The 22,385-nt window shown below is 42.8% G+C and overlaps 2 protein-coding genes across 2 annotated transcripts in view; one reads left to right on the forward strand and one right to left on the reverse strand.

Moving 5' to 3' along the window:
• The first annotated feature begins 2,063 nt into the window (after positions 1–2,063).
• ANXA13 (annexin A13) overlaps positions 2,064–22,385 on the forward strand; it is a 43,111-nt gene continuing 22,789 nt past the window's right edge. The window contains exons 1-3 of the mRNA XM_019719513.2: positions 2,064–2,321; positions 3,454–3,579; positions 20,554–20,629. Coding sequence (XP_019575072.2) covers positions 2,307–2,321; positions 3,454–3,579; positions 20,554–20,629 — 217 coding nt within the window. The 5' untranslated portion in view covers positions 2,064–2,306. The remainder of the gene's footprint in view (positions 2,322–3,453; positions 3,580–20,553; positions 20,630–22,385) is intronic.
• The window catches only part of NTAQ1 (N-terminal glutamine amidase 1), a 213,786-nt gene continuing 211,918 nt past the window's right edge, over positions 20,518–22,385 (reverse strand). Inside the window, exon 8 of the transcript XR_012490734.1 lies at positions 20,518–20,615. The gene's annotated coding sequence lies outside the window, so the exon portion shown is untranslated. The remainder of the gene's footprint in view (positions 20,616–22,385) is intronic.

Consider the following 22,385-nt stretch of genomic DNA (forward strand, 5'->3'; position numbering starts at 1 on the left):
ATCTAGGATCGATTGAATAACCAGAACAAAAGCTGACTTCCTTCCTTCCTTAATCTATATTAAAATCAATTCCAAATGGATCAAAGATGTAAGTCTTAAAAAATGAAGTCATTAAAATAACATGAAGAAAATGTACAAAAAGTTTTAATCATCTTAATGCAGAGATGGTTTTCTAAATAAGCCCAAGAAGAAAAAGACTGATATATTTAAAAACATAAACTAACACTTTCTTCACACATATATACACTCAAACCATACTCAGAGACAAAAGACTAACAACAAATTGGGGAAAAATAATTGTTACATGTGACAAAAGCCTATATCTTAGAAACCAAGTGCTGTTTCAAATAAATCATGAAAGGACTAATAACTCAAAATAAAAATAAAAGGCATAAGCAGACCACAGAAAAATTCATACGAATGGCTTTTAAGGAATGAGACATATTTTAAGAATATCAAAGGAAAGGAATGTACATTAAATAGTGAGATAACCATTTTTCATCTTTGAAATTGGCAGAAATGAAAAACTTTGATAACGTTTAGTGTCGGCCGGTATGTGGGGAGATGAGCACTGACGTGTCATCACAGTAGGGGTACACATTTCGTCTTGGAAGCCAGCCTCATGGGTCAGCTGATCTTTGAGAGTGGTTCAGCATTTTTATATCTGTGCGAGGGACAACTTAGCAACATCTATTGGGGTTTTAAATGCACATACTCTTTGGCCAGCAATTGCATTCTAAGATTTTATTCTCCAGATAAACATGGACACATATACAAAGATACATGCAGAAGACCAAAGAACCTAAATGACCTTGAATAGTGGACGGATGAATTAAGTTTTGGTTCATACCGACAATAAATTACCATGTGGCCACTGGGGGGAAAAATGTGCCAATGACATGTACCTCTTTCGTATATGAAGCATACAAGGCATGGAATAGAATGCATTGCACAAACTCATTTGTTGAGGAAAAAAATAGTCGAGAGAGACAGAGAGAGAGACAGAGAGAAAGAGACATACATGGCTGTGTATATGTACCATTTCTGGAAGGATTCACAAGAAACCACAGGGAGGAAGAACGGGGAGGTCAGTTGGCTTACTTTTAATGATACCTAGTCATATTACCAGAAAAGAAATTTACCACCTGTCCATATTACTTTTTAAATTTAAAAACTAACTAAATTATAAAAAGACTGTTAGTATAACTCAGTGAAGCCCTCAAAAAGATTCTCTGCACGAATAATAGTGATGTTAATAAAACAGAAAGATTTTTTCAGTCTTGTTTGGTTAATGCTTTTATTATTATTACAAGGTATACTCAAGAATAGCTCTTTCGAGGCCGGCCTGGTGGCTCAGGCAACCGCTCCATGCTCCTAACTCCTAAGGCTACCGGTTCAATTCCCACATGGGCCAGTGGACTCTCAACCACAAGGTTGCCAGTTCAATTCCTTGAGTCCCGCAAGGGATGGTGGGCTCTGCCCCCTGCAACTAAGGTTGAACATGGCACCTTGAGCTGAGCTGCCTCCCAGATGGTTCAGTTGGTTGGAGTGCAGGCTCTCAACCACAATGTTGCCAGTTCAATTCCTCGAGTCCCGCAAGGAATGGTGGGCAGCGCCCCCTGCAACTAAAATTGAACACGGCACCTTGAGCTGAGCTGCCGCTGAGCTCCCAGATAGCTCAGTTGGTGGAAGCCCGTCCTCTCAACCACAAGGTTGCCGGTTCAACTCTTGCAAGGGATGGTGGGCTGTTCCCCCTGCAACTAGCAATGGCAACTGGACCTGGAGCTGAGCTGCGCCCTCCACAACTAAGACTGAAAGGATAACAACTTGAAACTGAATGGCACCCTCCACAACTAAGATTGAAAGGACAACAACTTGACTTGGAAAAAAAATTCCTGGAAGTACACACTGTTCCCCAATAAAGTCCTGTCCCCCTTCCCCAATAAAATCTTTAAAAAAAAAAAAAGAATAGCTCTTTCAATAACCCAGAAGTGAGAGAGGTTCAGCCCTTAAGTTGTGAATAAGTTATTCTTTAAAAAATAAGTTAGTCAGCTTAAAAAGCCTATACTTGATATATTAATAAATATCTTATTTTAAAAGACGGCCTGCCAAGGCAGCTTGGACAGGTTAAGCTCATTTGTAGCTATGACCACTCCCTACCCATCCCCAACCATGTATTCAAATTCAATGCCAAAGTTACTGATTAAACTCTAGAGATACTATGTCCTGAGAAAACCATTATAAACTTGCCCTTCGAGAGCTGATCGCTTAATGAAATACAGAACAACTATCTCTAAAAACCGAAAATGGGCAATCGTAATGTAAGTATTTATTGCTTTGGGGAATCAAATGAACAAAGTCTTAATTTGGTTAGCATGTGGAGCAATTTAAACTGTGAAATCATGATTGATACTTTTTACTTCATCATTGTGAATACCCCTTATTTTGGTTTTCACAACAGCATACCATGCTTTTGAAATGCACTGGGAATATCTATTTTCTCCGTTAGTGAAAAATCTCTTAGGAGGGGCTAAAGAGTTAAGTGTTTAAAATAAGGGAGTAGATAGTGCCTTGCAGGGATAAAAATGGTGAATATGTATTTGTGAATGTATGACTAAAGCTGTTCATTTATAGCAAAGTTGCACAAAACTTCATAGACTCTGCCCATCAGAGTTTTATGGGGGCAACAGGTTCTTGTCGCAAATATCAGTAGACCAAGATAAAAATATTCCTACACCAGCATGTAACTTGGATTGAAAGATTTTCATCTTTCAGTATTCCAGTATTATTTAAGCATCAAACATCCAGATATTTTCACATACTCATGGACTGGATCAAATATTTAGTTTTCTTCTGCAATGTCTAGGCTCATGTCAAGTGTATATCTATAAACTATTAATGACTAAAAATGGACTAAAATGCTACCATTTGGAACCAACTATGCACAAGGCAGGTCAGAGTTAAATCTTGATGTTTTACATTGAAAAATGCATAGCTGAAGCTGTTGCAATAAGAATTTTATTAAGGTTTTTTTGCACCTACTATAGCTTCCCATTGCAAGAATGATTCATTGTGCGTACACTAGGAGCAAAGAGAATAAAACTCCAAAAATTTTCTGAAAGCTATGTATTTGTTTATATGGTTTTTTTCCTTTGGTATAAATTGAATTTGCACTCAGAGGGTTGCAAACCTACAAATCTCTTCCTTGGAGAGGTGTTATTTTTTAAAGCCATCTGTAAGTAACATTTTTATACTAACCAAGATCATGAGCCTTCCATTCAGAGTATCTTTCAGAGACACTGAAACCTACCTTAAAATACTTCTGATAGATGCAGAGGAGCTCAGGAACAAGCATTTGCCCCTGCATTTCATCCCTTGAAAGTCAACCAGGTGGGGCAGCTGAATTTTGTGAGTGGTCTAGCGTTTTTATATGTTTCTTTTCTGAACCCTCAGAGCCAGTCTTACTCCCTGTCAGAAGGCAGTCAACAGTTGCCCAAAGGGGACAGCCAACACTCCGCGACAGCCGTGCAGCCTCTCAGCCGCCTGTCAGGGAGTGGACAGCCTGAGACCCATCAGCCTGTAAGCACTTTTTTTTCCCCCTCTAAGTCATATGTGTGATCAGGCTCTCTCATGGGCCCAGTGCTATTCTCCAATGACTTGTTGTATTGAACCTTTCACAATCCTCTAGTCTGAAAATGTCATCATCACGCATTACTTCCATGCAGGGAAAATATTCCCCGGAAAATATTTGCTCCAATATTTGCAGCTAATATGAAAATGTAATCTAGGGACTGAGCTTACGTTTCCTAACAGTGTCCCCTTACCAGTATCTTAAAATGGACAGCATGATGTTACACTATGGCCATTATGACATTTTTGAAAATACTAATAGAATTTAACATGTGCACAAGGCATGAATATGTGCTAAGACTGTGTTTCTAAATAAGTAAATGCAAAACCTTTTTAAAGGACACACAAAAAAAAAGCTGTCCCAGTAATGACTTAAATTATTTCCATTAGAAAGTGACTTGAATAGGTACAAACTTAAAGCTACAACGCTTGGAGTTTTGAAGCAACTACACAACAAAACAAATTTACGAGATTAAATACTAGTAAGATACACGTCGAGGCTGTGTAAATGTATGTTATTGATTTCGTGTAATAGAAAACGTTACTTTGCTGAGGTTAAGTGGTCACGCTCAATGTAAAAATCATCCTGATTGGTATGATTTCTTCTGAGTTGCTGTACGTCTAAAACATGACAGGACTTCTTAGTTCTCCTATCACGTTTTCTCCATCTGCACTATTATGAAACGTTTGTTTGTAAGACTCCCTGTAATACAACTGGGCCTTCTCTTGGCTAAAATGCATGATTTTTATATTAAACCTCCCTCAGTTCTTTGTTCTTTTATCATTAGCCTGCAACAATTAAAATATGACTGTTTGGCATACAGAATCATAAATAGATACACAAATGCAGGCACTGACATCATATGCTAGCTCTTGGTCATCCCAATTATCCAATGTCTTTATGTTAGTTTTTATTATCAGCATTACCTACACTATTTTAAAAGCCTTCTAGGAAAGTTTTGAATCCCCAAGACTGTGTCCACAGACCAGGGTCCACAGATAACTACTTGGCAAACAGTGCTCTAAAGCCAATAGTCTTGGCCAGGAAATCACATTTTCCAAGGTACTGTAATATGGAATCCTAGCCAATTCTGAAAACTGAAAATTACTTTTTTTGCTTTGTGCTTTCCCCTATTCCTTTTGTCATCATGAATGATTTTTTTGAACTGAAGACCTAGTGTTTGTGACTGGCCTATTTGGAGCAGTAATAACCAAAGACACTGGGTTATTATCTTCTGCTAAATTACATAATGTTCAAAGAGTCTGCTTAGCCTGGAAAACAGGTCCTTGTGCTCAGTGAGTTTTGTGCCTAGACAGAAAAATAAGATCCACTGAAAACTCTGCTCAGGCTTAACTAGATGACTGTCTATTCTACTGTATGAGTCCTGTGGAAAAGAGAGTATTGAGATCAATAATGAGATGGCTTTGCCTTAAGACTATGGCTGTGGGGTATCAGCAGAGTAATAGAGAGGGAGCAAAATATATGGGACCTACTGAAAAATGTGGAGGGAAAAATCACAAACTTAAGACTTGTGAGTTCTGAAAAATTATTTTCAAGGCTGATAAACAGGAATTAGACAGGACTACAGCCTTGCTACTCAAAGTGTGGACCTTAGAATAGTACCAGCATCCGCGTTGCCTGGGCGCTTGTCAGAAATGCAGAATCTCAGGCCCACCCAGAACTCCTGAACTGACCTCCATTTTAATAAGACCCTCAATAATTCTTACGCATGTTAAAGTCTGGGAACAGTGGATTAGGGAATGAGTTCTCAAACTTGCAACACATTGGAATCACCTGGGGAGTTCCAAAAACCACTGATGCCTGAGTCCCACTCCCAGAGAGTCTGAATTAATTGTTGCGGTGGTTGGCCTGGGCACTGGGATTTGTACACGCTCCCCGGGCGATGCTAATGTGTAGCAGGGTTCAAGTAACACTGAACCGGAGCGTGCCACCATCCTCACAAGAACAGATCAGCACAGTGCCCACGAAAGCAGCTGTCATTGTGAGTGCCCACAAATGAAAGCCAATGCGTAAATGTGAGAACATCTGCTCAGCGAGCTGCCATGGTGTTTGTGCATATGCCACATTTATGACTTCCTTGTGCCAACCTCAGCCAACATAAATATTGTCTAAAAGGGAGAGCAGTTTGGGACTTATGGCAGATGAACAGGGGAGCTGGGATGAAGGTGGACAGGAACACCTGGAAGCCACATGACTAGAGGGAAATAGGTCTGGATTCCTGAGAAAAGAAGGAGGCTCTGGAGACAGGTCAAAATGGGACTGGGAATTTGGTATAAAAGTAGGTATGGTGTTAATTAAGAGTGTTCATTCAGCGGTGACCCCCAAACCCAAAGAAACAAGCCTAGACCAGGCAGTCATACCTCTCCTGTCAGGAAATCTTTTATCCCAGAAAGTTAGTCCTTTAGAATACCACCCTGAGTGTACCAGGAAGTGAAAAGCACCTCTGATGTCGAAATATGACAGGCACTAAAGCATACCTTCTTTATTTAAATACAGGCTTCCTGTTCGAAGTCTGGCTGTGGGTTAGACACAGTCATACCATCTTGGCTTTAGGGGTTTCTTGTCTATGGTAAATGAAAAACAGTCATTTTAAAGAGGTGGAAAAAATGACTGCTAGGGACAAATACACTGACAGAAGGAAGAATATGCAAACTGAAAAACTGACCCAAGAACTCTAAAGCCATAGGAGCCTGGGGTCACTCAGTGTAGGGGAGGGGATGGGACCTAACACATCCCAAGGCACGCTGGCTTGTCTGCTCCACCACCGAGTGACAAGAACCAAAACTCCCAGGGATGATGGGCCAGACTGCAGGTTCAAAGGGGGCCTTCTGAAAGGATGGTAATAATGACTGATGGTTATCAGGTGCTTACTAGACTGTGAGCTGTTCTGAGGGCGTGGGCCGTGGTCCATGATGTCTAAACCCTTCACACTACCAAACACTCCATGTATGTGGTGGCGTTTAGTCCTGCCAACAGTTCCATGACGGAGATTACTGTTATTACTCCCGTTTTAAAAAGGGGGGAAGTGAGGCAAAGAGAGGTTAGGTAATTGGTCCAAGGTTGTACATCTAGTAAGAGGTGAAGCATGGATTTGGATTTAGGTAGAAGTTCTTCACACTATGCATTGGGTTCAAGAAAGGCTCATATTACACCTAAAAGCTAAACTCTTGGGATTTCTGAAACTACTGAAGTGGGTCATCCCCTCATCATCTCCTCTCTATCCCCATCCTGCGTTTCCTCCATCTCCCCTAAGCTGGATTAGATGCTCTTTCTTAGTGCTTCCATTATACTCCATGTATAACACCATCATTCCTCTCTCACGTGGTTTTAGAACTGTTTATACAGCTGCCCTCCTGGCTTTCTGGTGGTAGGACCGTGTCTTGTTCATCTTTGCGCACCCATTACTGACGTAATGCCTGGCATGTAGATAATGCTCAATAAAAGTTTGATGAATTCATCAATTCATTATATTTTCTAAATGAGCCTTAAACCAATGTTCTGCTCCATCAGAGTCCAAATCCCTATGTCCAGTCACACCCCAACACCAATGTGTAGCTAAGGTCCTGACAGCTGGATTTTACAAAACTCCCCAAGTGATTCTAACGTATGCAAAGTTGAGAACCATGGGTCTAATATCACGTATTCTTCCAGTGCAATGATTCCCAAATGTGGTCGCCAGATCAGCATCACTGGTATAATATAGGATCTCATTAGGAATGCAAATTATGGGGCCCCACCCCAGATCTGTGGAATCAGAAATTCTGGGAGTAGGGCCCAGCAATCTACAACCGAACAAGCCCTCCAGGTGACTCTGATGTTCCCTCAAGTTTGAGAAGCAATGTGGAAGCAAAAGCCTCTCACAGGTCTAGGCTAGAGCTGTATCCCAGCTTTGACTACAAACCACTCCTACCAGTCAGCCTACAGAAATGCCCGGATGATGGCATTTAAAGCCTACTCAGTGCTGAGCCCTCCTCCCCAGGCTTCTCACACCAAATGCAACCCAGAGAACTGCCCCATTCTGCTCCCCCCTCCACCCTGCCCCAGGCTGCCCTCTCCCACCTCTCATCCTAGAGCTGCACAAGGGAAAAGGCAGGGAGAGGGGTCCCTCTGCCAGCCTAGAGGAAGGAAACCATATTCCATCTATGCAGTCCATTTAGCATATTCTTTTAGAGAAACTACCATGAGGCAGGTACTATTCCAGGCTCTGTAGATAAAAGGAGGAATAAGATACAAGACCACAGTCAGCAATGGAGGCAAACAAATACATAATTAAAATAATGTGTGACGGATGCGCTAATAGAAATGTATCCATTGTAACAAAGCTCAGAAATTAGATGGTGGAGGGAATACTTCTGTGCAGAAGAAATGAGAGACCACACTTTTAGAACCACTACCTCAGGCAATTGGGAAGGCTTAATGAATCTCAGAAAAGGGAATGAAAAAGTCAGAGCTGCCCTTTGGATGGACCGTGCTGGAAGCCTGTGGAGAAAGATTTCGAGAGATACATGACCAAAGGCAAGGAAAGCCCTTGGGAGGCAGTGGCCCTGGAGAAAGACGAGGAGGAACCTCTGTCCCCAAGTAAAACAATGACAACGGAATTGGAGAAGGCAGGCTGAAGGGTCAAATCAACATGACTTGCTGACTAATTGGATGTGACAGGTGAGGGACAACACAGACTCGAGTGGCTCCCAGGTACCTGGCTTGTGCGCCCAGGTGGACGGTGGTGAATCCTGGGAATAAAGCAGAGTGGAGGTTTGCAAAGTGAGAGCATGAGTTCAGTCTGAGATATCGGTGGTACACCTGGGTGTAATGCCTGGCAAGAAGCTGGATCTGGGCATGAGGTAATTTGGGAGGTATGAACTCAGTCGCTTTTGTTTGCTTTGTTTTTAAGAGAGCACGTGTTGGATTACAAACAGCAGAGTACTAGACTAACAGCAGCTTAAATAACAAAGACATTTAATCATCAACTCTAACAGGAAGTCTAAAAGGAGGGGATTCCAGTGTTGGTTCAGCAGTTCATGGAGGACCCAGGCTGTGTCGGCTTTTCCATTCTGCCACACTGGATGTGCTGGCAATGTCTCCCTTCATGGGTGTGAGATAACAGTCATGTGTTCAAATGAGTGATCTCACATGATAGGGTCACAAAGCACGAAAGAAGGGGAGAGAGGAAAAAGTGCCTTTCTCCTCATGTACCACACACACCCCTGTCAGTGAGGAAAATCTTTTTGGAAAGTCCCAGCAAACATCCCTTTCTATCTCATTGGCCAGAACTCATCAAAAGTCCATCCCTAGACCAACTGCCATGACTCATCCCCAGGCTGCTATCTCTCTCTCTCTCTCTCCCCTTCTTTCTATGTGTTGGCCTCATTCTCTCCCCCTGAAAATGAGCCTTTCCTGTGGGTGGTAAAAGGAGCTGATGAGAAGAGGGAGGCATGGCCACAGGCCCTACATAGATGAACAACCTCAAAGACAAGAGTTTCCTTCTCTAGGCATCTACATATAAAATGTCAGGGAAAATTCTGATTGGCTCGGGTCATGTTCCTACTCCTTGGACTATCACTGTGGCCAAGTTTGGCCTTACTTCTCCTTAGGGGTGGGGGATATTGCTTTATCATTATTGCTTTCTTAGCACAATTCTTCTTATGAATATTACTACTGTTACTGCTGCTGCTACTGTTGGATGGACTGAAATAAGAAGAGAATAAAGACTTGAAGATCAGATGGAAAGGCAGTGAAATGATCCAAATCCCCTTCCGGAGATGAGGGTTTGGATACCTGTGGTGGGAATGAAAAGAAGATACAAATTTAATAATGAATAGGTTTCAATCCAATGCATATTTAAACTCTCTTACCCGGGGAAAGAATAACATTCGTTGCTTTGATTCTGATTGAGACAGAAATTTGCTCAAAGCAAATTTAGCTATTTCACCTTGTTTCCATTTCAGCAAATCAGAACTTGTTCATACTATTGGTTAGGCCCCCACTACACAGCACCATTTGATGCTGCAAAGGCCCACCCAGCTCAGCCCCCAATATTTTCTTTATTCAATTCCATCTGCCCACTTATCATTGACTCTTGAGGATCTCAGACTATACTAGTTTCTTTTTTTCCTGCAAGTAATGAATCCCAAGTTCATACTCTCGTTGAATTGGCAAAGAAAACCAGCCTTTGGCAATAGAAGAAGGAAATGGATAATTCTTTCTAATGAGAAAAGTGCTTCATTTTTCATAAGTCTTAAAGGCATGGTTTCTTTCACGGTTGAGAAATAGCCACCATCTCCCCACAACCACAGTATCTTCCAGGTTCACTTTTGTTGATGCAACACAGCAGTAATTGGATATCTGGAGGTTTAACACTCTTCAGGGGTCTCTAACTCCCCAAACAATCTGTGGACAACCTCAAAGCAGTCATTTTCCCCAGGACACAAAATCTTGTTTCCAGATGATGCATGCTATTCTGCCTCTAAAAGAAACTCTGAGTTCTCCAGCCCAACACTGTACTAAAGGACCCCTGAGAATGAGCCAGCTGAAGCTGCCAGTTGAGGCTGTGATGTCTGCAACAAATGCAATGCAGACAAAGAAGCAGGGGTGATGACAGGCTTCTCCCCTTTGGACCGACTTGAACTGAAATTCTTCTTCCTAGTTACCTTATCTCTGCACTCATCTTTGAGATTTGTCATCTGAGTTACTTTGAAACAAAATTAAAAAACTAAAGAAAGAAAGACATCATGGTCTACTTCTAATCTTCCCTTTTCGGTAACCACAGCAATTTGCTCTTTGTGACTGGGGACCTTGCTTTAATCCATATCTATGTGCCATTTACCAGGAGAAGCTCAGCCTTCTCAACACCTTCGAAAATAATGTGTTGACAGAATTATCACAACCATTAGGCCAGGGTTGTAGACCCTTAGCACATTAGATCTTGGCACTACTGCCATTTGGGGCCAGATCATTCTTTGTTGTGAGGGACTATTCTGTGCCTTGTATGACATTTAGCAGCATCCCTGGCCTCTATAACTAGATGCCAGTAGCACCCCCCTATTTGTGACCACCAAAAATGTCTCTAGACATCACCAAATGTCCCCTGGGAAGCTAAATTGCTCCTCGTTGGTTGAGAAACACTTCATTAGACACAGACCTTAGATGGGAAAATGAGGTTATCTCCCCATAGGAGTTGTCCCCAAAATGTCTTTACCTGGTTGAATTTCTATCAGCAACCATGCATCCCGGCCCCTCTGGTCCTGGCATTCCCTCACACTGATTGGCTCTCTTATCACAGGGTAAAAGCCAACTCATCTTAAAGATTGACCCTTGTCCTCCTGTTGGTGACATCAGCAGCTGACAGGCAGCAGTTTGTCCCCCAAAAGCTGTTAGCCCCATAGTAACTTCTGATGGCCAGAGTAAAAAGGCCTTTCCTATGAAAACATCCAATCATGAGGCAGCTGAGCTGCTGATTTGCCTGCCTACATAAGCAGCGTTCACCTGGGAAGACATGGACGGAAACAATCATGAGTGAATTTGTTCACCTCTCCTCTGTTTGGCTGCGGCCCCCAAAGGGCTGCACCAGTCAGTGTCCCTCTATCAGAGCTCAGTGCATGACAGGCCAGCCACATTGTTTGCACTTCTGAGTATATTGTTAGTAACTCCAGGAACAACACGCCCACCACCTGAGGACACTAGATGTTGAAGAGTCTTAAAGTCAGGTCTCCTTGCTCCTGCCCAATCCTGTTTTTACCTTTGATTGGTAAATACCACGTCGGCAGACGTAACCCAAAGAGCATAGCCTAAGAACGTTTATCTTTCTGGAAAATGACCTAACTATACCAATCTTCATTAAAAGTCGTTCTGAGCATGCCAACACATAAATAATCCCAGATTTAGAAGTAAGGTCATTGTTTGAATCTAAAAAGTTTCACTCCATTTTCATAATACACGGTCAGCATACGTAAGTAAGTTATATTGAGATCTGATCCAAGGGGATGCTTTCTCTATTTTCAGCCTTCTTTGCCAAATGATGCAAGTATTCCTACCCATTTAGACTGATGGCCAATGCTTAATTCATACATGAATTAATTTTAAAATTGCATTTCTGCAAGGATGGATCAATAGCAGCTGAACAGGTCTGTGCGTTCTCAGCACCGTTCTAAGGCTGATCAGAGCTCAGCCCTCCTAACACACTTTCCCAGCTCTCTGGTCTACCTCCTTGATGAATGACTTCTAAAGGGGGCCCAAGGGAACAAACAGTATCTAAGAAGGGAGGGGATCAACTTTGCCATTAGTCACTGTGATCATAAAGACTCTGAACTAAAATGGAGCAACAACTACATGGTAAAATACCAAATATTCTTGTAAGATTGACACTGTGCTTAAATACACCCAAATGAGTACACTGCCGCATACATATATATACATATATATTCTATTTAGTAGTTTTACTTTTTCTCTGACAAGCATTTAAGTGGCTTTTGATTTAAAACCAAAAAAAGCAAGACTTTTTATGAAATTTATTTTCCCAAGGAAACTGTGCCCAAGAAACAATCAACTTAATGAAACAATATGCTACCAATCACCCCAAGATTCATGTTTAAAGATGTGACTAGCCCATCTGTTCTGTTTCAAATTGCCCATCAATGTCTACTAAACATGTCTGTGTAAATGTCACCAGGATATTTTCTGGCTCTGAATTCATGAACTTTAATAGTACAGTACTTTGCGTTCATACTAACTGGTTTCAAAATACAAATACTAAGCGATGAGTTAGAAGTTAAAAAAAAATATATTATCCTGCGAGAGAGGAGTTTCGGTTTTTCCATAAGCAAGTAGATGACCCTGGGAAGACGACTTAACAACCAGGCCTCAGCTGACCTGTAAAATGAGGGGATTGGGTACCTTAAATGTTTCTCAAACTTCAGATTTCAGTATGACCTTCACACAGCTAGTATGGAATTGAAACTTACACAATCTGGATTCAGAATTATATATATATTATATACCTTATCTTTTTTTAATCTATTCATCTGTTGCTGGACACTTAGGTGGTTTCCATATGCTGACAATAGTGATAAATGCCTCGATGAATCACATTGACTTGTTTCATCTTCCTGAGATTCTGCAGGGTAGGGCAGGAACTAGTCCAAGTTTACAGACGAGAAGCAGAAAAGGTGATTCCATCTGACGCAGAAGGAATATTGGGAGCAGACTTTGCCTGCCCTATGTCTCCATTTCACCCACAGGAGAGGCTGTTTGCTTTGCCTTGCAAATAGTGGTACCCGGCCTTCATTTTTTCAGCTTCACTTCCTATTGTCTCATCATCAAGGACATTTATTGATCCCATGACTATGCAAAGGGTCCCTGGCATCCCTGGTGAGAAGACAAGTAGCAGGTCTCAACTGGTGTTTCTGTAAAAGACCAGCGTTTTAGAGTTGAACTGAGTTTTTCTACCCTTAAATTAAAAAATAATAATAATAAAATTATTTTTTGACAGGGACAAAAAAAATAATGATCAATAGTAGAGTTTCTGGATCCAGATTATGTAGGTTTGAATTCCATCACTTTCTAGCTGTGTGACCTTGGGCAAGTTATTAACTTCTCTGGGTCTTGGTTTTCTCCTCTGCAAAATAAGAGGTAATAATACCTACCTCGCATGGTTGTTGTGAAGATTAAATGAGTTATTATATGTAAATTGTTTGGACCAGTGTCTGACACATAGTAAGTGCTGTATGTTTTGCTGTCATTTGCAATTTTAAGTGTTCCTCCCATAAATTTCTCTTAAACTCTTAGCTCCTGCTACTATTTATTGATAAGTATAAAATGGCATCTGATTTAGAACTAAAGTATATAATTAGTTACTTTAAAGGTGCTGCACAAAGTACTGTGTCAGGGGCTCATTCAGCACTCCTTAAGAATCAGGTCAAGATGGAAGGAAATAATAAAAATGACATTGAGTAGTCACCACATGCCAAGCATCCTGCCAACTACTTCTGATACAAAGCCTTATAACAACCCACAAGACGAAGGTACTCTTATTACCATCCTTCAGATGGGAAAATAGAGACTTAGAAAGAATAAGGAGAGAAAGGGCATCATACGTAGATATCTTGGGCAGGGGGTACCAATGTAACCACAAAGAAGTCTCTTTCCCATACTGGACCTCAGTTTCCCCAACTCTATAATGATCTTAAAATCTATACAAATCAAGGTTAGCCCAAATTGCCAACACTGTGGCTAAAGGTACCGTTCACTAGCAGTGGCAATGGTCATTGCTTACACTGAGGAGAAGTCAGGGGTGTCCAAGCCTCTCCCCAGCACCACCCTCACCTGCCTCCATTTTTCTCCTGCTTCATCAACCCAGGCCACCACCTGCTTTTACTTCTGGCCCTCATTTTTCATCTCCTCAGCCTCCTCTTGATTTCAGGTCAGCTCAAACAGCAGCCCTCTTTGGATCTGTGTACAATGAGCCCTCTGCCCTCTGCTCCCCAGCACTTCCTCAGAGCCCGGATACCAAGCAACCACTTTCAAATATTTACTGAGCAGACTGCAGCACGCCAGGGCTTCTGGGCAACTGCGCTGGAAAGAGCAAACAATCAAAATGCCGCTCCCATTACATTTTGATAATACTTCAGAGTTTACAACTGACCCTTACATCCTATGTCATGGAGCATCCCACCTCCTACGTGCCACTAACAGGGTGCTTGTTCTCAACTGGCATGCGTTACTGTGTCCCGAACACGACTGCATCCAAACCTCACACTACCCATGAGTACGTCCATCTCCACTTTCAAGACAGACAGCAAAGGCTCAGAGAGATGGGTCAGCTTGCCCAGCATCATATAACCAGCGAGGGGCAACGCATAATTAAACACCGTAGGTCTGACTCCCAAGTCCCCACCATGTCAGTATGTCTGGTTTAGATCAATCATGTTTGCTCTGCAGTGGCGCAGTGACAGGTCATAATAAACACACATGTACACAGACCCAGAAAACACGCAGCTGTAGTCTCTCCCTGGTGGTCCTTCCCCCATCGCTGCCACTCCTCTTCCTCTTTTTTTTTCTTTTTTGCTTGCCTAACTCCTACATATCTTTCAAGAATCGGCAAAAATGTCAACTTCTCCATAAAAATCCCTCTTCCTCCTCTGAGCTATTTACACCCGATGCGCTTACCCTACCCTAACGCAATTTTCATTTGATCTGTTTTCATGTTTATTTCCCTGGGGACGAGGACTGACTTTCATCATTGAGTCCCTGTTACCTGGGGTAGTGGTGCCACACAAAAGACCTTCAATACTTGTCTGTTGAGGGCAGGGGAGGGAGAAAATGGGGGAGGAGGAAGGAGAAAAGGGAAGAAGGAAGGGGGGAAAGAGAAGGGAGGACAGGAAGCAGGGAACGAAGGAGGAACCATTCTGAGGAGAGTCTAATGTGCCTGCCATCTATTGCTTTTTAACTTCTTCACGTGTCTCTCATGAGATAGTATATTTTTATTTTCCAGTCTTCAAGCTATCCAAATAGAAGACCAGGTCACCAGGATTGACAAGTAGGAGTGTACTTAAATATGTATATACTTAAGGCTGGGTCCTGGGAAATCCTGGTTCCTATACAATATACAAAGCAACCAATTTGCAAACCATATCCTTCAGCTAACCTTTTCACGAACTCCATCCCCAGAGTTTGCTGCCAGCTGGAGGAAGATTGTCTGTAAATGCTCCCTTTAGATCATAAGAGTTAAGGCTTCCTTCAGTTACACTGGGACAGAAGCTTTTGGTTAGGTGGCAGTTTCTCTATTCTGGCCCTTCTGGCTGAGGATATCAGAACTTCATACAAGAGCTGACCTTTCTCCTTGGCAATCCATGTACAGATAGATGCTGGCACGTCCCCTAGTCATTTCACAGAGGGGGTGTTTTCAGCATTCTTTCTGTCCCTATGCTTCCTCCCTCCAGAAAAATGGATCATTCATTTCCTTGTTTTAGAGGCAGGAACATAGAGACACAAAGAAGTGATATGTAGACATGCTAGAAGGAAGAAAACCAAGACTGAATGTTCCCAGGTTACTCCTACAACTGGTAGGGCCTTTTGTGGAGTTAATAGTATTTGGTTCCATTTTGAGCTTGACATTCTGGCCTGATGACAAGCAGGGCTGCGTGACACACTCCCTGAGGTGTGAATTATCACCCTTGTCAAATAGACAAGTTAACAAAGTGTGGCGTTGGGGTGTCATCCAGAGTCACCCAGACTCCACAGCCTGAATTATTAATCACTTAACTGTCCTGTGTGCAATCCATGCCTGGAACTCTAGCTTTGGATTGCAGGTGGTCAATGAAAGATTGGTCTTGAGAGTACCACTGACAAGATGAAAACCTCTCAAGTAGAACAGTGTTTAAAATATTCTGGAAAGTTCATGGCTGTTTTGCCTTCAACAAATATGGTTTACATTTACGATGCACATGCTCTCTGCCAGGCTTCATTTTAGATGCTTTGCATGAATGACTTCATTTAAATTCTCACAAGAGACCTACGAGGTAGGCACTATTGTCTCCACACTTTGCCATAAGGAAACCACAGCACAGAGAGGTTCCCAAACTTGCCCAAGGTCACACAAGTAATAGGCAGTCACACTGGTATTTAAATCCAGTCTGACTAGAAAGCCATGTTCTTAAACTTGACTATTATATCCTCAGTGGCCACCTATTATAAACATTATAAACATGATGCTGTCTATATTGGAGATATATATCATGATGCCAGGTATTGGAAGACCTCTCTCTCTCTCTCTCTCTCTCTCTCTCTCTCTCTCTCTCTCTCTCTCTCTCTCTCCCCCCTCAACATAGTGAATCAAAATATACGGAATTGAAAATCTAAATATCACTATAAGACAAAAATCCAAGAGGTGGCCCACGAAGCAGAGGGAGGACTAGATTTCTGTGGCTCCTCTATATCTCTGACACTTGAAATACTGTCTCATGGAAGCCTCAGATCTTCCAAGGCAGACATTGCCCCCATTTTACAGATGAGAAAACAGTGGCTAGAGGTTAATGGTCCATGTTCACATGGCTGCTAAAGGGCAGAACCATATTGAAACTTGGATTCATGTGGGCTGAAAGCCCAGACTGCTGCAATCATTTTTATTAGCCTCTAACATTCTCTCTTTTTTATGTGTCTCCTGAGTGTCAGTACAAATCCTGTTAAAAAGCAAATAGACAAACAAATTCATCATGCCTTGTAGTTGAAAGCAAGGGGAATATCCGTGTAATTCGCTAAAACTCTCAGAAACATTTCTGTCCCCATCCTGGAGTCCCCTGCACCGCTGCACATTTGGTGTCTGACTCGCATTCCTTCAGACTTGCTTTAGGTGGAAGTTCTACTCCGAGGTCTCAGGTTTCAAAAAAAAACACGAAATCTCCTGATTGGCAAACAGGCTCAAGGCCCGAAAGTCAGCTGCCTAACAGGTAACAATGAACAACGGACGTGGAATGTCCGCTCTGTGTACATTCCAGAAAGGTTCGTTACCCAGCTCATCAGAACAATCCAAGGACAACTGCTGCATCAACACGGGGAGTCACTGATGAATGTGTCCATTGTGGGGGCGGTCCCAGCTACACAGAGGGGAAAATTCCAAACAGACTCTTTTCTTTTTCCCTTTTTAAAAATCACATCACATGATTCCTTCACTCCGATAGCAAATATCTTGCGGTTACGAGGAACAAGATCGAATTCTCTTCAGGTCAGGAAAGACAGCCAACATGGCTGGCAGTGGTTCCTGGAAGGATTCAGGGGATGGTGACTCTATCCTGCTGATAGAGGTGTATCTGATATGGATATTTATGCCTCATCATTTGTTAAGCAAAAAAGAAAAAAATTAAGTCTCAATATCATCTTCATTCTTAACAGGAGGCTCCATACTCTCCAACTGCAGCAGCCACTCCCCAACCCCCCAGATACCACTGTTACTTTGGACCAAATGACGCTCCTTTTTCAGTCCAGGATAAACACACTGGCAAGCTCAGAGCGTTCTTTCCCATCCCTCCACTTCTGTAAACATTGTGACATTTTGTCATGGAACCACTTAGGAAAACAGTAAGGGATGAGGGACAGGAGTGTCATTTCATATCTAAGTCGGAGGGTCCTGGTTCCAGCCCTGGCTCCCATTCAGCCATTGCCTCTCCAGGTGATCTTAAACATGTCTGCAAGCCCTGGCAGCATCTTTGTGCAAATGCAAAAAAAAAAAAAAAAAAAAAAAAGTGTCCCTCTGGGGGCGAAGCAGGGCTGCCAGCACAGGTCTTGGCAAGAGTAACCCCAGCTGGACTCCAGCCCCTTTGCCCCTCAGCCAGGGACCTCAGGAAGGACATAGCCCATAAGTTCAGCCATTCACAGAACCCTGTGTCCCTGCTTCAATGTATCACTTGTGAAGTTGGACAGGTAATAAGTGTCCCACCAAAGTCTCTGCACCGATGAAGATGAAATGACATACAGAACAGTTTAAGAATCAGCCTGCTAATAGGAGATTTCTGCTCTGGGCCCATCCACCTCACTTCCCCTACCTTCCAAAATACTTCTAATGAAAAACAAAGACATCCGTTACCCCTTTGAGATTACTTTCCACACTCCCACACTCAGAGAACCACACCTCCCAGAATCTGATAAAAAAGCTAGGCGGGCTTTGTAAGCCTGCAGCCTGTGCTGTCGCATGAAACCCCACGCTCAGAAAGGCCTTGCATTTGGTTTCATGCCCTGATGTCACCATGTGAAATTCTTATTCATTTTTGAACAAGAAGCCCTACATTTTCATTTTGCTCTGAGCCCCACAAATTATGTTGCTGGTCCTGCCAATAAGCCTTCGGCAGCATCAGATAGGTTTTTTTTATACCCCGCAAAATGTTTGGAAAGCAAAATGGGACCCATCGATCCTCTGCTGACTACGAAGACCCCAGCCAGAGTTAGAGTATGAAGCAGGATGGTGCACTGGCCCTACAAGGCACACTGAGCTGGGAGCATCCCTGCATCCCACAAGACCTCAGACAAATTCCCTAAACTGTCTGAACCCAACTTGCCTTATCCTCAAAGTAGGCTACTAATGCCTACTCTCCCCTGTTAATAATAACAAAAAGTCTGTCAATGAAGAAACTGCCTGGCACATGGCAGCTGCTCCACAAATGTTAAGTCCCCTCCTGACTTGTTTCTACAACAGATACTTCAAGATGGGCGGTGCACCCACATTACAAAAGGCAGGGGGGTGATAGGTGGCCCTGCAGATCCCTATGGCTCTAGGATTACATGATTCTCCATTAACCAAGGCCTAGACGCCAGCCCTCCTCCAGTCCATGGATATTAGTCGGGACACGTTTGATTGCAAGGGCAGAAACCCAACTTGCAATTAACTTAAGAGAAAGTGGTAGTTTGTTAGTTAATGAAACTGGCAAGTGCAAGGATACAGGCACTGCTGTCTCTCTCTCTCTCTCTCTCTCTCTCTCTCTCTCTCCCTCCACTCTTTTTGTCTCTGCTTTGCTTCACTCTGAACTCATGCTCCCTTCATGTAGTAGACACAGAGCATGGCCAACAACAGCCCTAAGTCCGCACTCTCTCAGCTTAGCAAGCCCAGTGGGGAGAGACGTATTTCTCTCAACAGCTATGTGTCAACCAAGGAAAAGACTAATGATTCTGCTTGGATTACATCCCGATTCCTGAACCAGCCTCGATTGCCAGACTGATGGGGTATGTGCCCACCCAGGGACAGGATAAAGGGGCTCAAGCCTCTTGACGAACAGTCCCAATAAGACCACGTGAAATGGGGGATGGGGACGTTCCTCAAAGTAATAGGGATGCTAGGCAGATAAATGCAAGATGTCCACTCTGCCTTATGTGGTTTACTATCCATTCCCAACAGTTGCTAAAGGAAATGAAAGGAGGAAGAAGGGAATTGGGTGGTGTAGACTGTAGCACTTAAACCATCCTTCATTGAAGGATGGGAAATAAGTGACACACATCATAAGAGGGAATCTCTGTGAGGAAAGACACAGAACTGAGAAAATGCAGGGCATGTTCAAAGCTACTAGTTACATAACTGCAATTAACCTCACATCTTTACTTGTTTTTATAGTAATGCATTTATGTTCATGTTTCTATTTTGTTTAGGCAACTGATGCTGGTTTTCCGTTTTCGTGCTAATAGAAAATTTCTTTTTAAACATAACTTTAAGTAAAAGAACAGCAGGCTAGTTGAAAGAAAAATAATAAGCAAATAATAATAGTAATATTGACTTGGGTAGCTGTGGACAAATTAATGCATGTGTTATGCCAATCACTGAGGTACGTGAAACATTGGCTTATTATATAAACAGAACTTTCTCTCCCCACGGAGTAGTAAAAACCAGTAACTGTGCTGTTGCTGGTCTATATGGTATGTCTGGCAAACTAAATATTATGGCTTTCATTGTGTGAATGGCAAAGCTTCAGCCCCGGGTCACCAAATGGATCTGTAATAAGATCCTAGAACCCTCAGCTTCTGGCGGTCAACACCTATTCCCTAGACATACTTGTGTCTCACAGCAAAAGGGGAGAACCAGCATTCCAGGACATTGGCCCACTGTATTACTCTAGGTTTCAGAGACACTCATGCAAAGCGAGGATTGATGTGAAAATTGCTCATCTCAGAGTTGGCCAGGCTGATTGTCCTTGAAAACAGAGGGATCCATTCTCCATGGTTGCCCAAAGCCAGCTGGCTCCAAGGAGTACCAGCCACTTCTCTGGGGCCGGAGTTTCCCCCGCTGAGCTGCACATGAACCCACATGTAAAGTGGCAGCTGGGCCCTCAGTCGGATGACTGCTTGGTTTCACAACCAGCTACCAATTTCAGACTGAGATAATCTAAGGATTCCTATTATCGTCCACTCACATTTTCAATTATTTTCTCTAGGCCAAACAGAGAAGACATCAGGGTTTTGACGTGGATGAAGATATCAAAAAACTGCACAAAGCCTGCAAAGGAATGGGTATGAAAGATATTTGGTTTGTAAACTTACTTTTGACATTGATTAAATTTGATCTCGTATCTAATTTTCCCATGATCTTAGGAAGATGACCTCCCACTTAGCTTGTGTCTTCCGAACTAATCCAAGTTGATTATGTCTAAGGTTCTCTGTCTAGAAGATCCCACAGTTATAATTGAATTCTATTGCTTTTCAGAATTCAATGGAATAGTCAGAAATTGAAAATTATAGCATTTAATTTGACCTGGAGGTAGAAGAGACTTCATGAGAAGTATAGTTCATGCAATCCTAATATCATCTAAACCCTTCTGATCCCTTTCATGGGAGGGGGTGGGAATCAGGTCTGATGAGAACTGGATTAGGGGTCTGGGAGCTGCATCTAGAAGTTGACCAAGTGAACATAAAACTGTGGTCAAGGTCAAGAACCAAGGGTCGAAATGGGAGAAGCTGTTTATATCCAGGCCTAAGGTTAAGTACGTGCATGGCAAGAATCAGAGACTAAGCAACAGATCAGGAGTAAGATAACTCCAGGAACAAGGTGGGACAAGGGAGAAAGCATCCAGGAAGAAGACCATGAGGAGAATAAGACCCAGAGAGGCTCTGGGACCCAAGGAGGTCACTGATGAACGAAGGTTTGCATCCCGGAGTGTGACTTATAAAATATTCATGTAACCATCATCACTAATTCCAGAACATGCTCATCAGCCCCAAAAGAAACCCCACATCCATTAGCAGCCACTCCCCACCCCCACCTCCCACCAGTCTAGGGCAATCACTAATCTGCTGTCGGTCTGTCTCTATAGATCTGCCTATTCTGGACATTTCATACAAAGAGAATCATACAATATGTGACCTTTTGTGTCTGGCTTCTTTCACTTGGCATAACGTTTTTGTAAAAACAAGTTCTAGATTTTCACTTAGAAGTAAATTCGTGGAGATTTACTTTCCTAGGAATGGGTGTTGTGGTAGAATAAATATAGTCATAAATTCTTTGTGTGACTCCAGAGGAAAGGACTGGGATCCATGGTGGAAATCTAATAAGACTATTTTGCTTCAATATAAGGGACTGTCTAGTATAGAATAGTCTGCCATTGCCCAAGAAACGTTGGAGAAATCCCAAGGGAGTCGGGTTGGAGAAGACCGGGAAGGGAAGTGGTAGAAGGGATTTCTACATAGTAAGTATTCTTGAATAAACCAGAGAGAGAGAGAACACTGGAAATGAAGAAGGATAACTAGATTGCTTGGTTTGGGGGCATGAGTGGAAAGCTCAGCAGAGAGAAGCTGTCCCTTGTTCATATCCTGGCCTGGTTAATCTTGTATTTGGACAACAGCTGTCTGGAGACATTTTTAACAGGAAGTGGTGGGATGTTTATAGTTCTGACTTTTGCAGAGTGGCTGAGCTAGCCTCACAGGTGTGCTTCCCTGCTGCCTCTCGAGTGAAGTCCTGACACCTGGATGTGGGTTGGCGCTAGAGCTGCAGTGGGTGTAGGAATGATTCAGGTGCAGTTAAGGATAAACGCCCGCGTTCTCAGCCACCATGCAAGTTCAGTTCAGTAAGCACAGGTGGAGCACCTACTGAATGGCAAAGTCGTGCAGTGTCCTCTCCCTGCTTTTGGATGTGGCCACAAGGTGGGACCACTCTCGTGCTGGTTATACTCTTGTACAGCACCTTCTGCGTGCCAAGGGCTACCCTGGGTCCTGGAGGCACATCATCTCGTGGAATGCTCCCCACCACCCTGAGAAGTGATATTATAACGAC

This window comes from Rhinolophus sinicus, linkage group LG12, assembly GCF_036562045.2.
Source record: "Rhinolophus sinicus isolate RSC01 linkage group LG12, ASM3656204v1, whole genome shotgun sequence".
In the NCBI taxonomy this organism is placed as follows: Eukaryota; Metazoa; Chordata; class Mammalia; order Chiroptera; family Rhinolophidae; genus Rhinolophus; species Rhinolophus sinicus.